Source organism: Haliotis asinina, chromosome 3 (assembly GCF_037392515.1).
Source record: "Haliotis asinina isolate JCU_RB_2024 chromosome 3, JCU_Hal_asi_v2, whole genome shotgun sequence".
NCBI classification, from domain to species: Eukaryota; Metazoa; Mollusca; class Gastropoda; order Lepetellida; family Haliotidae; genus Haliotis; species Haliotis asinina.
The window spans coordinates 9917197-9935874 of record NC_090282.1 but is presented as its reverse complement, the minus strand read 5'-3'; the positions used below and the strand labels follow the sequence as shown (position 1 = coordinate 9935874).

General features: G+C 41.8%; 1 protein-coding gene across 1 annotated transcript; it reads right to left on the bottom strand.

The window, feature by feature from the left end:
* Positions 1–2287: 2287 nt before the first annotated feature.
* LOC137279202 (hillarin-like) lies at positions 2288–18079 on the bottom strand. The gene is made up of 9 exons (XM_067811699.1): positions 17969–18079; positions 12178–12229; positions 11467–11577; positions 10673–10899; positions 9478–10579; positions 5523–5688; positions 4382–4662; positions 3038–3223; positions 2288–2901 (listed from the first exon to the last, which is right to left on the bottom strand). Exons 2-9 carry the CDS (start codon positions 12211–12213, stop codon positions 2764–2766), a joined length of 2247 nt encoding a protein of 748 aa, XP_067667800.1. The 5' UTR covers positions 12214–12229; positions 17969–18079; the 3' UTR covers positions 2288–2763.
* Between the last annotated feature and the right edge of the window lie 599 nt (positions 18080–18678).

Genomic DNA, 18678 nt, shown 5'->3' with positions numbered 1-18678 from the left:
TCTGTAGAAACCACAAACGTGCTGTCCATTTACTTCCAGACGTACTAATTTCTATTGGTGTTATTTGGAGACAGCATGAATATTCTTCTTGTGATTTCTCGGGTGGTCGTCAGTGCCACCCAGACATTTCAGAATCGTATGCAGATACGTAGGGATTGCCTGTAAATTTATCGAAATCTAAAATTCTAGTTTTTAGTAGAGGCTGGAAATTAGCCTGCAAGGGAACCTGGCTGTATAATGGAAGTAAAACTGAAACGGTAAACACCTACGAAGATATAGGTTTTAGGTTCACTTGTAGTCTTAATCTTAAACAAAGAGTCTCAGAACTTGCAGTTCGTAGTAAGATTGCCTTTAATGGAATTAGTTAAATAATATTAAGTTAAGAAAACTGGAAGTAATGCCTCTGGAAGTATTTTGAAAATATATGTAACATCCAAATGCAGATGAAGTCAGTGAAATTTCATCTTGAAAAAGCCCGGAGCGTCCCTAAAGTGTTTTCTACAGTAATGAACGCAAGGTGAAATACCTCACATGTAAAATCCAAACAATAGAAACACCCGCACCAAGTTGACCAGCTGATTTAAAGATACTTACATTTTGTATGTACACGTAGCATAATGAGAACAAGTGTATGGCCATATACGCACAATAATCATAGACACTTATTATTTAGCCACACTATGCTAGTGTAATACCCCGGTGACTTCACCAGATACACGAAGACTTATAGGAAACGGCCCTCAGCGTTAGCGCATGTAATGGCCATTACCGAATGTAGTAGCATGCTCATGTTAGTACAACACATATCAAAACGTAACTGTAGTGTATTTTTATTGTGACTTAAGTAAAAGTTTATTTGTCACATGAATCTGGAATAACACGTTCTTGTCCTAACTTGAATATATTCGGGAAAGACTTACTTGCACCTTGTGTTGTGCAACCGGGATCGACACTGATCTGAAGGTAACGTACGGGGTCAAGTGTATCGATCTGGTACTATCATATGCAGGTGGGGGCACACATGGCACCATATACAGACATGTTGTCTTGGTCCTGTAACACATCAACAGTGATCAGAACAATAATCACGCAGCTCACCCAGTCTTACTGGTTTACCTGCATTCATAGACAATCTTCGGGCACCGTAATCTGGAAACGCCTCCTCCCCTCCCGTCAACCGTAACATATATCATTGCCTTCAAATTCCAATGTGTTGATTCTCTCAATCCGAAATTCAAGTTTAGTATTACGCTTAAAGGAAAAGGTCAAAAAGAAGAACCAAGTCTGTCGGAAACGTCGCCTCAAGTAAGTTACAACAGCAAGCGAGCAATCGAAGATTCTTACAATGTAGGCACGGATGGCCCCAATATGGACCATTCCGATGGCTCGCTCTCTGCAGCTGTAAGACGTGGCATTTCTTTGTGTTTTTCTCTTGCAGTAAATGATGGCGAGCCTTCAAATCCTTGTCATAATAACAATGCACTTAACGTTTTTCACGTGTCACGTGATTTTCATTTTCACATTTTCACATTTTCACATGGGACGCATCATCTGTTGTATCGAGGGTTGATGCGTTCTAGCGATATGTTTTCTTCGGTAGGCGAACCTACAAACCACTTTTCTCTCCAGTTGTTTCATTTATATATTTGTAAAGTTTATTATCTAGCGGAAACCACAACGTTAACGAAGGGACACGACTCTTATCTGCTTGGCATGTCAGTCATCATTCGTTTCTCTGAAAGCGTAATCCAGGCGTCCAGTTTCCTCGAGAAAAGTATCATAACTGATGTCGACTATTCTGTAGAAGATGATACATTTGCGTACACTATATTCACATGTAGGTAAATGAAAGTAATTCATGTACAGGTATGAATGGTGTTTTATGTAGATGAAGGTTGTGGTGTTGTGAAGCATAACGGCACTGGACGCCTGATGTTGTGTAACGACAACGACACTAACACGCTTGTACAGATACAAATTCGTTTGTCTCAGCATAACTTTAGTGTACAGCATCAGTTCCTTTGGTTACGAATTTCAGATTCAGAAACATGGGGTCACTTTATTATTTTAGAGGGATCTGTTCCTGGTTTTGTCAAATATTTAATGGTAATATACAGACCTATATTCTCTCGTGGATGTTGTGGTCTTACAATGTTCAAAGGGACATCCATGTTCAAATATTGCTGGAGTCTTTCGGTTTCTTTCAATGGCAAACCTTGATGCGTCCAAATGGTTCCCGAACAAGGGACAACATAGATTCCATTCAAAGCCAGCACCACACAGAATAAACTTAAGCGCTTTATTGACTTAAAACATCAAGAAAGAAATGATTTATATCCTGTTTAATGTATGTGCAGGTCCCGTGTTTTCGTCATAACGGATCAAATGCATCTTCGTCATGGGTACAATGTGTGAAGCCCATTTGTGGTGTCCCTGTCGTGTTATTGTTGGAACATTGCTCAAGGCGGCATAAAATCTTACTCACTCACTCGTCATAACGGAATATTTTTTCATAGTCACAATGCTTTTTTTGAACACGTGACGATTACAGCGTTTTCAAATAATTGACCTGTCTAGATAAAGATTCAGTGTATCGTAACAGAAACAAATAGAACATTAAAGCCAAAGAAAAAAAAGAACAATGATATCACATGAGATTTCAGTTGCCAGTACACATAACTAAAATGAGAATACTGTCCACCTCACTGAGAAAGAAGGGAGCTTTAAACCCCAGTGCATACTTTGTGTACTACAAATCGTGTTTTAGTTGACCTGGGATGAAGAATGTATGTTTGTATCTGTATCGTCCGCCTCCTGGTCGTCCACGACTGGAGACGATGAGCCATCGTTATGGATACTAGGTGACCGCGTCAATGTGTAACGGTCCACAAGGTCCTTGCCCTGAAAAAGTGAATTAACTCAGGTAGTGTAACAGAGTGACACCATTTAGTATTGATATGTAATGATGTTAAGTCTGTGTGTGTTTGAATCCACATACATGTAACTATAACTGTGGTTTCATCAACTATATATCCACCTTCTGATATACTTTCCCGACTGGAGCGCAGATTCGGGACACATTGTCGTCCTGATGCCTCTCCAACAGTTTCTTGGCTTCATGTACAACTTCCGGTTTAACCTGACTGGGTTGGAATCGTTCTAGCCGCGACAGTAACCCATCTGGACCACTTCTCTTCAACAAGGCCAAAACGTAGCCGCTGTCCTGCAACAGATACTCGTAACACTTCAGTGAGTAAGTGAATTGAGTTTTACGCCGCGCTCAGCAATATTCCAGCCATATGAAGGTGGTCTGGAAATAACTGAGTCTGGACCAGACGATCCAGTGATCAACAGCATGAGTATCTATCTGCACAACTGGGACCCGATGACATGTGTCAACCAAGTCAGCGAGCCTGACCACGCGATTAGTCGTCTCTTGCGACAAGCATAGTCACCTGTTATGGCAAGCATGGGTTGCAGAAGGTTTATTCTACCCCGGACATTCACGGGTCGTAACACTTCGGACGGAAGAATACGTATCCTGTATTATATTAATGTTCTGGATGAGACGTTATCCCTGTACATCATGCCGATAGACCCAACTAATTATATCGTGCCAAATACGCAATTTGTGCCCGTGTTGTTGCCCCTGCTGTTAGACCTGCCTACAGTGGGTTATCTGCTTATTAATGCCATTGTTATTCTTTTATACACTGACATAACCTGGTTATCAACGAACCAGCATTCTATGACGAAGTGACCAAGATTCAATGGTGTGCTTAGGGACTATTTCTAAGATTCCATTATTTAATGACAGGGACCATTAGATTTGACTGTTGTTTGACTCGGCTCTCAACAGCGTTCCACCTATGTGGCAGTCTATGGACAACATAGTCTGGAACAGACATTCCACTGACTGTCATCATGAGCGCTGATCTGCCCAGGGAATTTATGACGGTCATCTACCAGATCAACAAGCCTGACCAGCTGCAGACAATCCCGTTCGTCGTCTCCCACGACATAGATGGGTTGTTGGTGATCACTTCTATTCGGATCTTCATAGATCCCGAGGTTAGACGGATGGCGTATCACTGGTTACCAGCTTAAACAACAGCTCTAATATTTTGTAAAATAAACTCTTGCATTTAAATACAGATGTTGAATCTGAGGTAAAATTGAAAGTCACCTCCGAGTAACAATTGTGTGCAACAATTACATCGGCAATATGCTACAAGCTTGATGTCATTATCATTGCTGGACGTGCTCCCAAATGTTATACTGGACGTAATGCATCCTAGCAAAAGGTGCTATTTATCTGTTTATTGCAAGGGATCAGAGAAGGTAAATACAGAATAGACAATCTTACTTCTTTTGTGTTTACCTGTAGCCTGGATCTGTTTTCTCCCAGTAACAAGAAAAGAGCAGTGAAAATCTCTTGAAGGGGAACGGTCAGTGTTCTCAAGGCTCGCAGCTCGGCAACGTTTCTTTGGGTGACAGCTGATAGATGCCGTGGCACAGAGTTGCGATGGAGAAGGTTGTTCAGTGCTGATTCAGCTCTCTCTAAGTCAGCTTCCAACTTCACGCCGACATCTGATGATCGGGCTCGCCTTATCGCTTTCTCTAATTCGTCAGACCTCTCCCTCATCAAGGCGAACCTCAGAGCTGCATACATATCGAACATTTATAGATTTTACCGACAAAAGATTTAAGTTGTGTGCTGAAATATGCAAGCAAATCTTCAATGACTGGTGTATGAACAAACTGGTGTAATTTGAACAATGAGATGCTCACTGTAGTTCAACACTTTCAAGAAGAAACAACATTCAGAAATATTTGTTTTTAGGAACATTTCCACACCAGTACAGGCAGTGGAACGATGGGCAAGTTGTTTCCTACCTACAGAAGCATGTACATACTTATCAAATATAACAAAGAGTTCAGGTTGCTAGGGTGCTAATGCACAAGCAAATCTTCATGTTACAAGTTTGCAAGCAAGTTTTTAATGATTGGCGTATGAACAAGTGGTTGTTAGGGGTTTTGATTCGGCAAAATGTGCGCTATCGCACTCCATCAGTGTAGAAAGGAGTTGAGGCTACCAACCACCAATGTGTCCCACCTGTAAGTAATAATGCCGCCGCGATATAGCTGAACTATATCTAAATACGACATAAACAGCATACAAACATACAAACATACAAACAGTACTGGTCTTAACTGTCTCTTGACAAGTCGCAGTGTACATCGATTATCGATTTAGATGCTGCTTATGTAGTCGCAGTATTAGGTGCCTTGATCCAGAGCAAGTGGAATATAATAATACTTTCCTGAAGTTTCACATGGTTTGAACATAGGATTTTCATTTCACTATGTGTCGTAATAATTTAATACATCAAACTTACTGCTAATACGCAGGCGGTCCTTAAATCTTAAGGTTTCAGAGCACTTGTCATGGCGAATGCGTTAGTCGTATTTTGGTTGAATACTGACGTCGTACAACAAGGAACAACATACAAAATACATACTTTCTCTGATCTCAATACTCTCCAGAGTCTGCCTGGCTTTTGTAAGATGTCCCTTGTCCTCCAGCTTCATCTTATTGAATCTGGCGATGTAGGCAATGATGTCGTCTTTTCGTCTCTCTCTCGTCGCCTCCTTCAGCTGCTGCCGCGTCATTCTCTCTGTAGCATTCTAAACACAAACAACACCCCACCTACACAAGTCTGTCACGTCATTCTCTCTGTAGCATTCTAAACACAAACAACACCCTAACCTACACAAGTATGTCACGTCATTCTCTCTGTAGCATTCTAAACACAAACAACACCCCACCTACACAAGTCTGCTACTGCTTGACACGCATTAGATGAGCCTGCGCAGTAAACGCCTTTGTGACAAGTAGGCTGGGCAAGGAATGTAGACGAATACCCTCGGCTACTATAGGTACATGAGGTAGGTCGGGGACTAAGCACGTGTAATACACGCTGACGGTGGCGTGAAATCAATACTGCTACTGTTTATCACGTATCCCGTAGAGAGATTTCGTTAAGCAAGACACGATTCGCACGAGGAAATTGAACATTTTAATATTTAAACGACAACCTGTTTCCCTCTTGTTTCAAATGAAATGTTCTGGAGTTCTGGAGTTCTGGAAATGTTCCGTGTTCCCATATATGCAAACTGGGGTCATTTGTCAGGTCGTGACTCATCTAATACTTGTCAAGCAGTAAGTCATTCTCTCTGTAGCATTCTAAACACAAACAACACTCCACCTACACAAGTCTGTCACGTTATTCTCTCTGTAGCATTCTAAACACAAACGACATCCCACCGATACCACTCTGTCACGTCAGTTTCTCTAACATTCTAAACAGAAACAACACCCCACGTACACAAGTCTGTCACGTCATTCTCTCTATAGCATTCTAAACACAAACAACATCCCACCTACACAAGTCTGTCACGTCATTCTCCCTGTAGCATTCTAAACACAAACAACACACCACCTACACAAGTCTGTCACGTCATTCTCTCTGTGGCATTCTAAACACAAACAACACCCCACCTACACAAGTCTGTCACGTCATTCACGCTTTAACATTCTAAACACAAACGACATACCACCGATACCACTCTGTCACGTCAGTTTCTCTAACATTCTAAACAGAAACAACACCCCACGTACACAAGTCTGTCACGTCATTCTCTCTATAGCATTCTAAACACAAACAACATCCCACCTACACAAGTCTGTCACGTCATTCTCCCTGTAGCATTCTAAACACAAACAACACACCACCTACACAAGTATGTCACGTCATTCTCTCTGTAGCATTCTAAACACAAACAACACCCCACCTACACAAGTCTGTCACGTCATTCACGCTTTAACATTCTAAACACAAACGGCATCCCACCGATACCACTCTGTCACGTCAGTTTCTCTAACATTCTAAACAGAAACAACACCCCACCTACACAAGCCTGTCACGTCATTCTCTCTGTAGCATTCTAAACACAAACAACACACCACCTACACAAGTCTGTCACGTCATTCTCTCTGTAGCGTTCTAAATACAAACAACACCCTAACCTACACAAGTCTGTCACGTCATTCACGCTCTAACATTCTAAACACAAACGACATCCCACCGATGCCACTCTGTTACGTCAGTTTCTCTAACATTCTAAACACAAACAACACCCCACCTACACAAGTCTGTCACGTCATTCTCTCTGTAGCATTCTAAACACAAACAACACCCCACCTACAAAAGTCTGTCACGTCATTCTCTCTTTAGCATTCTAAACACAAACAACACACCACCTACACCACTCTGCCACTTCAATCTCTCTCAAACATTCTAAATACAAACAACAGCCCCCTGCACCATTCTGCCACTTCAATCTCTCTCAAACATTCTAAACACAAACAACACCCTAACCTACACAAGTCTGTCACGTCATTCTCTCTTTAGCATTCTAAACACAAACAACACCCCACCTACACTACTCTGCCACTTCAATCTCTCTCAAACATTCTAAATACAAACAACAGCCCCCTGCACCATTCTGCCACTTCAATCTCTCTCAAACATTCTCAACACAAACAACACCCCACCTACACAAGTCTGTCACGTCATTCTCTCTTTAGCATTCTAAACACAAACAACACCCCACCTACACCACTCTGCCACTTCAATCTCTCTCAAACATTCTAAATACAAACAACAGCCCCCTGCACCATTCTGCCACTTCAATCTCTCTCAAACATTCTCAACACAAACAACACCCCACCTACACAAGTCTGTCACGTCAATCACTCTGTAGCATTCTAAACACAAACAACATCCCACCTACACCACTCTGCCACGTCAATCTCTCTCAAACATTCTCAACACAAACAACACACCACCTACACAAGTCTGTCACGTCAATCACTCTGTAGCATTCTAAACACAAACAACACCCCACCTACACAAGTCTGTCAAGTCATTCACGCTCTAACATTCTAAACACAAACGGCATCCCACCGATACCACTCTGTCACGTCAGTTTCTCTAACATTCTAAACAGAAACAACACCCCACCTACACAAGTCTGTCACGTCATTCTCTCTGTAGCATTCTAAACACAAACAACACACCACCTACATAAGTCTGTCACGTCATTCTCTCTGTAGCATTCTAAATACAAACAACACCCTAACCTACACAAGTCTGTCACGTCATTCACGCTCTAACATTCTAAACACAAACGACATCCCACCGATGCCACTCTGTCACGTCAGTTTCTCTAACATTCTAAACAGAAACAACACCCCACCTACACAAGTCTGCTAAGTCATTCTCTCTGTAGCATTCTAAACACAAACAACACCCCACCTACACAAGTCTGTCACGTCATTCTCTCTGTAGCATTCTAAATACAAACAACACCCTAACCTACACAAGTCTGTCACATCGTTCTCTCTGTAGCATTCTAAACACAAACACCACCCCACCTACACAAGTCTGCTAAGTTATTCTCTCTCAAACATTCTAAATACAGACAACACCCCACCTGCACCACTCTGCCACTTCAATCTCTCTCAGACATTCTAAATACAAACAACATCCCACCTACATCACTCTGCCACTTCAATCTCTCTCAAACATTCTAAACACAAACAACACACCACCTACACAAGTCGGTCACGTCAATCTCTCTCAAACATTCTAAACACAAACAACACACCACCTACACAAATCTGTCACGTCATTCTCTCTGTAGCATTCTAAACACAATCAACACACCACCTACACAAGTCTGTCACGTCATTCACGCTTTTACATTCTAAACACAAACGACATCCCACCGATACCACTCTGTCACGTCAGTTTCTCTCAAACATTCTAAATACAAACAACACCCCACCTGCACCATTCTGCCACTTCAACCTCTCTCAAACATTCTAAACACAAACAACACCCCACCTACACAAGTCTGTCACGTCATTCTCTCTATAGCATTCTAAACACAAACAACACCCCACCTACACCACTCTGCCACGTCAATCTCTTTCAAACATTCTAAACACAAACAACACCCCACCTTCACCACTCTGCCACGTCATTTCTTCTGTGGCATTCTGAAACACATCATTCTGAATAATTTAACGGATCAAATAAAGTGTAGAAAACACTTTCATTCCCCTGGTGAAATACTATGGAGAATGTGCTTGTACACATGTACGTCTTGTTTGTCATATTTCAGAGGTTGACATCTGTAAATTGCGTCCTTTTTAAAGGATCAAATAGTTTAAAACAATGACTGATATACATGCTTAATATAAAAGCGACAGGGCCATTTCCATAAGAAGTCTCGGCTAAGAGCAGCTCATATGCTAGCCCGAATATTATCATAGGCATCACTATCACTTTCCAGTTCCTATGACACCAGCTGTTTGCAAACATAAGTTTCTCTTTCAAACAGTCCTACCTCTCTGAATCCCACTGGCCTTCTGTTGGGCTCGCCTGCTTCGATAATGTAGTTAAGAACATTCTTTTGACCTGCATGTTCCTTTTCATTGTCAATCACAAGGGCATACTCCCCATCATCAGGTCTCAGTCTGATGTTGACGGTGCCGTTATGGAACGATGTTGAGATGAACTGCTTCATCTTTTTGTCAGGGAGACGGGCATGCTTGAGACGAGGTTTGATTTTCTGTTTCCCCTTTACGTTGAACGACACTTCGATGTTTTTCCCATCTTTGGATTCAATTATCCCATCATCGTGGGATATGTTGTATAGACCTTCCGATCGTGCAGTGATGCCCGGTCCCCATCCGATAGCTGGGGTTTCTGGTAAAGGGTCACAACCAGCCTTGCGTTGTTCACATACAAGCTTGAAGTCACACATCCACAAGAACACCTTGCTCTTTTTCACGAACAATGAAAGTTTGTATGTACCTTCTATTGGAAAACGAACTCTGAACTTGACTTCGCCATCTTGGTTTCTGTTGATCATCGCAACATACCTGTCAGAGCCCTGGGCATCAGGAAACTCCTTGCCGGAGTCTTTCTTATAATACAAGGTGTAGTTGAACTGGCACGTCCTTTTCTGTGCTCTGATGATAACGTCGCACTCCCCCATGTTGGATCTGATGGTTCCTTCCTGTCCAGATCTGAAGGATAAACCAGTTTCTGTAAATGCTGGTCTCACAAAAGGCAATGCTATGAAGCGTTTAATAGAAATGGGGGACCGCAAAAGCTGCCATGCGTCTTGCTTTGGACGACAGAAGTAGATGAACACGTCTGGATCCACGAGGAAGTAGCTGTCATTGAACTCAGCTTCGTGCTTCCTCTCGCCATCACTAGTTTCAGCATCTTCTGTTACTCTCTTCCCATCTTCCTCGACCTTCAACCAGCCGGCAACGTTACTGCCAATGACAGAGATGAAGGCCCAGTTACAGTGGACAAACCTCCACCCTTCCGCAACATACACAGCATTCCATGTACTGTATCCTATCTCTTTGTCTCCCACCTCGTACCTTCCGGCCTTCGCTCGTCCACTCAGAACAACACAAGGGATTTCAGCCTCTCTGAAAAGTATAGATTATTTTAATTCACGGACGATACGGTATTTTGTTAAACCAGAAACTCATGATTACTCTACACGTTTTTCGACTGGTTACCTGCAAAGGATGGCAAATAGTTTAGCATATAATGACGGATCCTCCTGAATTCCCTTAAGAAATGCTCTGGGGGTGTATGGGTCTGTTGCATCCGGGTACTTCGTGTCGAGAACATTTTGGTTTCCAATCCAAGAGAAGATGGCCCAGACCTTCTGAACGTCAGTAGTCAGACCGTCTGTCAGATGACCCACTAAGGCTGCGAAGTCACTCAGGTTCTCATCTGGTATCTGTGTACAAGAATTACTCATGCCCATGACGTAATCGGGCTACATCGGACTGTACTTTTTGATTCTGATATTTATCATGGCCATGGAAAGACTTCAGTTACTAGTTTACCAACATCGATACCGCTAATTCTTGTATCAACTTTAGATAAAAACGAAATAGTTGCGATGAAAAATACAAATGGCTATTAGTTTGCTAGTTTATATGTTAGCTTGTTGTGTAACGTCGCACTCAACAATATTCCAGCCACGTGACCTCGGTCTGTAAATAATCGAGTTTGAACCAGACAATCCAGTGATTAACAACATGAGTTCGAGATGCGATGACGGGTCGACGAAGTCAGCGAGTCTAACTGCTCGATCCCGTTAATCGCCGCTTGGTGTTTCGAGACCATTTCGAATCCGTATCTTAACGGATAAATGGTATATTACCTATTCCGAAATGAATATCATTATAAATAATGCTTGAGGTATATTCGATTGTAAATGATGTTTAAGACATTTTAATGTTACCGTTATTATGTAGTAGATGATGTCACAGTTTCATGTTCATGTTACCGTTTCACAAACCTGAGTTGTGTGGATATCGGTGAAATCATCGGGGTCGAAGATATCCTGCTTCCTTTGTACAGGCGGTGCTGGTCGAGGGTAGTCCTTCACTAAATATGGCACGTCTTTGGTCTGGAAGAAAAGATGTCATGATATCGTGTATCGAGTATAGATGTCTACTCAAAATATTCCGTTGAGTAAGTTGTTTCAGTAGTGTCGTGAATAAGGTACCTCTTACATTGATATGCCAAAAGAAGTTGAGACTGGTACACTTGTTCCTCTGCCTTGCACATATAACCACACACATGCGCACGCACACAAACTAACACATCCACACGCTCGCGCGCGCACACACACACAAAGAGAAAGCACATGTATTGTTATATAGGGGAAAGGCAACACTGAATATCATAGCGTGCCAGGTATTCAATTCATCTTTTAGGCGCCCTTTAGCAGACGCATACAATGCACGCTATGTACCCTGAACAAAACATTATACGAGAGTTAAATGGGGAAGGTCTTGAAAGGCACTTAGAAGTTGGACGAACATGACAACATGACACGTTTTTGTGTATAACAACTTGGCTGTATTCCTTACACCACATTTCAGAGCTAATTCTTGTTCTCTTTATCAGGTGAATGACTGGGGAAGATATGTAAAATGAGTACGATGACGTATAGGTATGTTTGACTTATAATGAATTGCTATGGATATTGTGCATTTTGACGTACCGGTTGTGTGGTACCTGCATCTCTCCTGTCTTCCATTGCTCTTCCCCGCCTCCTGCGAAGATATTCCAAACTGACATGATTTCGACATTTTAGACATGGCGTGGACATGGTCAAGCGATGTCCGGGGTGAAACCGACAACATCTTTCACCGATGGTACTGAACGGATTCATTGCTATTGTCAAAATGTTCTGTCAATCTATTCCAGTCAATCTACGTAACACAGGGACCATGTTCTGTTCTGTGTGCCAACCCCATCTTTTGACTTAATATTTCTTGCTAGTGCGGATCAAGTAATCTCTGTCAAAGTAATCAATCACGGACTGAAACACGGGAAGAATTAACTTACCGTAACTTATAGTATCAACAATAGCCGGCATTGTTTTCATTGTATTAAGCGACATAAATTTTCACTTCATGCTTCCTCCCTCGGTTGACAAGTTCTCATGGCTATGACGATGGTAGGTGTGATAACCCGTTGCCTGTGTGGCAAGATCAAAACGTCTACATGATTACAGAACAGTACTGGCCATTGGTGAGCAATGTTTCTGTGTATTTCTGAGAAGGAACCTCACTAATGGATGCATGTTTATCGCTTGCACGTCCAGTGGCCGTATTCGTGTGTCGGACGTAAATTCTAGCCCGGGCGTTGGTAAAATGTCCGCCCAGGCGTAACGTTCAACCGGTATGCTTGTCTTAGACGTAGAAACATTTGCGCTAGGCCTTGCGCTCTATATTTAAGCCACTTTAATGCTTTACTTATCAGTCACACACCTTACTTTCCACAATCGATAGGTTGACCCTGAAACAATCGAGGTTTGACACAAAGTGATTGATGCCGATGTGAATTCTCAGCGAGAGTGTATAAGAGAAGATAAACTACAAATATAGTTCTATATTGTGTGTCCGTGTTCGTCAAAGTGCAAAGTCACCTGGAAATCCGGTGGACATTTAAGTAATGTCAAGTGTTCCGTGTTCGAGACAAAAGGACAGACTCAACAGGAGCGAAGATCATAGACCATGGTTCCGAAAACATAAACTGTTTATTGAGCAATACAGTTTTCGAATGAACGATATTTCACTGAAAATGCTATGTACGGATGGTGTTTCCAGCATAAGATATAGATACCAGTTGGCGGAAGTCGCTTCACAGAGTTGCGGGCGTTCTAGCGTCGCCATGTTTCTTATTTGTAACCTCCGGCCATATGCAGATAGTACACGCTAAGGCTTGTATCACTTCCGGCTTTCCTCATGCATGGAGAGATGACGCGTCATGATGTATCTGATACATCACTCAACGCCACGCCACTCATCTCACTCACAGCAGCATAGGATGTTTGTGTTGGTTGTGCATATAACAGATGTTACGACACGTGCATACCAGAGACCATATATCGGTATATGGTCTCTGGTGCATACTAAATCAAACGTACGGGTAAATGCCAAGTATAGATTCTTAATTGTCACGAGTTTTCCCCACACACTGTACTCAGAACGCAAATACTGTAGTACAATCGTACAAAAACACCATCTGAATCACGAACGCATGCGTATGGCGCCAAAGAATGTGTCTCAAAATCTCCTTGTTGTCAACAGCTGATCTCAATACCCCCCTAACAGAAGAGCATGGTTGTTGAAGTTTGTACTTTAATGCTGTCGTGAATTCGGCAGTAAGCCTGATCATTGGAATGTTGTGTAATCTTCGTGCTGCAGTAGTCTACATACTCTACATCTCAGTGTGTACGTTTAGTTCAGATCTACATTAAAGCTGACTGCCTGTGTAGGAGGGCGTGGAGGGGCTGCCTACGGATGACATCCGTACTTGGTCAACTTGCCACCGGAATCATGGTCAGTAGTCATGAGGACAAGGCGTCCGACCACGCCAGGTATTGCACCTTCCGTTCAGTGTCCGTGCTAACAAGGCAATTGTAGGGTGAACGGTTAATAATTTGGTTTACCTAAATAACAGGCACAGGTTGTTTAGCTTGACCTGATCAAGTGAATACTAATGCATTGCGTGACCGTGTCACAATTGGTCGGGTCTATTATTGTGAAGGGGTGCGCAATTGTCAGTTGATTGTTAACATGACAGAACAGCCGAAACAAGGTCGGTGTTTGACATCTCAGAGTCGCGAGATCGTCAGCAATGTGCTAACATTCTCTAAACAATCAGCTGTAGACGGTTTAATGTTTCCCATTCGGGCTTTTAGGCAGCGAGCTCGTTTGACCTCCCGGCTCATGCATATGTAAAGTAGCTCAGGTCAAGCTGCACACCGCTAACGCTATTTTATCATTTGCAGAAGCCCGAGGTCTTTCGTCAACTGCCCGACGAAGGAAAACTGAACCAGCACCCATCAGGATTAACATTCCATACCAAGGCCAGATTAGCCATCACATCAGCCGACTCATTAGAAGAATAACAAGTTTGGATGTGACATTTTATTCTGATAAAACTTTAAAAACCATCCTGAGAGCAAATGAGAGAGGTGGCAGTAACCAGAATGAGTCCAATTCCAGGGGATGTATATACCAAATTTCTTGTATTTGTGGAAGCAGCTACATTGGAGAAACTTGCCTGCCTTTCAACATTACACCAAAAGAACACAAAACTTCACTTTGAAAAATCTGATCTTAAATCTGCACTCTCAGAAAATCAAAATCAACTGGCAACACTCTCAAATCTTGGTGTCCATCGTCAATATTTGGCGGAAAAGGAAACTTCTTGAGTCAATCTTCATTAGAAGATTAGTACCGGAGATCACCAGAGATCTAGGGTTTTACCTCCTTAGTGCATCACCCAAACATTATAGTAAAAACGACTGACAAGAGCACCCATGGATGAACAATAATGCTATACTTGTAATACATTTATCAAAAATCTCTGTACATGTCTAAACTTACGGTTTGGTATAATAAGGATCTGTCATTTCTAATTTAATCCAACAACACTACTATATATCCAAATAAGATGTATTCATTCTGTGAGTCATGTTAGTTGTAACCATTCACTACTAATTCTTGTATGTTGTCATAGCATTCCTGTTAGCTACTGGTATCATGTTGTCATAGCATTGTGACGTCATAAGCATCGTGAGGTCATGGGCAGAGTTAACAATTAAGCCTTACTGTTCAGTTCAGCTCAACCTGGTGAGGGGGCTAGGATAAGCCCCGAAACGTCGTGAAAATAAACTCAAGAAGTTGCTATCCTTTAAAAAAGTGGCCATTTTGTGGTCATTATCAAGCTACAGTGGCCCTCTCATTTCTGATAACGTGCGGTCGTTTCAATGACAATTTATCCATTTTAACTATAAATTGACTCAAACCAAGATCCAACAAAAGTCATATTGACTTGAGTTACTATGACGTCAAGCTATGACGTCATTCTACAGTTTACATGTCACGGTATTGTTGACATAACGTTATTGGTTTAAAGTGAAAATTGAATTACTCTTCTTGTCTAAATGGACATGTTGAGTAATTGTAGTATGTGTGTGTGTGGAATACACGTACATGTTTTGTGTTGAATACATGTTGAACATCAGTTTCTCTGCGCAAATAGTCCCAACAGAAACATAAATTTTCGTTTCGTGCATGTGATAAATATCAGTTTAACACTTTTACAAAGACATCATATTTGTTTCCCATGTAAGTATGTGGCAGTCGATTGTATAATAATTCGTGGCGGGGCTTTTGGTGTGAAGAGAGGACGATTTAACCATTAGATCACCCCACCTCCCCATTTATACAAATAGATCTCTTTTCAAAGGATTTGCATTTATGTGTTGATCTGAGTTGATTAACTTTCGATTTAGATAGATACACGCACAACCTCTCGAAGTGCGAAACGTCAAACACCACACAACCACCAGTCTCGGTCATATTCTGTTACAGGGTACTCTAAGTTGGTCAACGAAGCTCCGTGACGACACCATATGTTTGAATCGCTCACACACTCTGCACAGGAGATAAGTAGTCTGTCTCACAGTCCATGGGTATCTGTCTCATATTCCCATTACGTCCACCCAGCCCGTGGTGTAATGATATAGTTCATAAGGAAACAAGTCGAATTGCCGCTGTTTTTAATCACAACATTGCACATGGTCTCCTTTCCAGGTTATGGTGACTCGTGTGTTTCTACAGAACTTCTACATGTTCAGAGACAGTCAGTCTAATGTCGACCAACTCGTTCGATATGTCCAGGCACCGGCAAGCATGACGGGTCAACTGTGGGAAGGGCTCAATATGGCGCACCTTGTGTATTATGTGACGTGAACTAAGGGGGTAAACCCATATCCTCCTCAGTAAGGAGATAAGGACCCATAACATCACACTTGGCAAACGAAAAAGACCATGTTTCAGTATTTAGTTTGGACATGTGAAACTGTCACCGTTCCGTCCAGTGGTAGTTTGACCATTATCTTATTTTTACTACTGTCAGAGTATATTGCTTCATATTACTATCTTTGATGTTTCATACCGAAATCGGGTGTAAACCTCTTTTGAATAATGTGTCTTAGTGCCTTCTGTATCATTAGCGTGACATGCCAAATACTACTCCTTTCAGCTAACCAAACATTAACCCTTTCACCTACAACAGCCCTTCCACCTACCCAAATACTGACCCTTTCACCTACAACAACCCTTCCACCTATCCAAACAGTAACCCAAACGTTAACTCTTCACCTACAACAACCCTTCCACCTATCCAAACAGTAACCCAAACGTTAACTCTTCACCTACAACTGCCCTTCCACCTATCCAAACATTAACCCTTTCACCTACAACAGTCCTTCCACCTACCCAAACATTAACCCTTCCACCTATAATAGCGCTTCCACCTAACCAAACATTAACCCTTTCACCTACAATAGCCCTTCCACCTATCCAAACATTAACCATTCCACTAAAATGGTCCTACCACCTACCCAAACATTAACCCTTCCACCTACAATAGCCCTTCCACATGTCCAAACATTAACCCTTTCACCTACAATAGCCCTTCCACCTACCCAAACACTGATCCTTCCATCTACCAAACGATGGCCAAACACTAACCCTTTCACCTACCCAAACACTATCCCTTCCACTTGCCCAAACATTAACCCTTTCACCTACAATAGTCCTTCCACCTACCCAAACACTGGTCCTTCCACCTACCACACGATGACCGAACACTAATCCTTTCACCTACCCGAACACTATCCCTTCCACCTACCAAACACTAACCGTTTGACCTACCCAAAGACTAACCCTTTCACTCGCCCAAGCACTGACCCTTTCACCTATTCAAACACTAACTTTTTCACCTACCCAAAGACTAACCCTTTCACTCGCCCAAGCACTGACCCTTTCACCTATTCAAACACTAACTTTTTCACCTACCCAAAGACTAACCCTTTCACTCGCCCAAGCACTGACCCTTTCACCTATTCAAACACTAACTTTTTCACCTACTCAAACACTTACCTTGTTAACTACCCACTGTCTCTCGACAGAACAAATAGATAGTTTTTACATATACTCTCTAGAACATAACATGCTATGTAAGCAAGAGCTGTAGACATCCAAAAGACCTTTTGAAGAGATTTGAACGGCATGCTTATTACATGTTCAGGTAAACGTATTCGTATCACAGATATGACATGTACATTATCAATACACACAGTCATCTTATTGTGTGGAGAGACAGATATAGTATGTACATTACCACCAAAACAAAATATTGTAAATTACTGTGTGGAGAGACAGATGTGGTATGCACATTATAAACAAAAGAAAATATTGTAAACTTACTGTAGAGAGACACTTATGGTATGTCTGAAGTCAAATGCATAGATAAGAAAACCCAAGATACCAACAGTGTCCTGGGAGGATCTTGGTACAAGTGTTGCTTTGAGTCATGATAAATGTCAGTTGGTTTAATCCGCGCTAGTAACACTTGAAGGTATGCCACTCTGACCCCGTCGCATGGCAATACGACACATGTACACACAGTTAGGTCCACATGACACGTCTTCACAGCAAAACAATATATCTCCTTGTCTTACATTTGCAAGTTGGTTTATGAACGCTTTTCCCCAAAACGTCGTTGCAACGAATTTTAACGCTGTCACCCAGCAACGTAGCAAATGAGACGGTTTCTGTTGTCTCAAAATGGTTACATTCCAATATTGACGCGTTTCCAGAAATATTTTTCTTGTACCTCACACAGTTGGTTATTTCAGGAATGAGTTTACTTAAAGCATAGGCTGATGAATAAACATCAGTGTACAAAGGAAGATATATTTTAAACAAGTCGAAGAAACGGGAGGCCTAAAATGAGTATTTAATATTGTTCCGTGATGGTATCAAGTTATATTTAAGAAATCATAATTCAAATACAAAAGGTTCTTTGTATTAGCCAAGCCTGTTTGTCTGTCCATTATTTAATAATTTATTACTGCTAATATTTTGAATATTTAAGTATCATTGACCACCCCAAACTGTTAATAATATGGAACTTG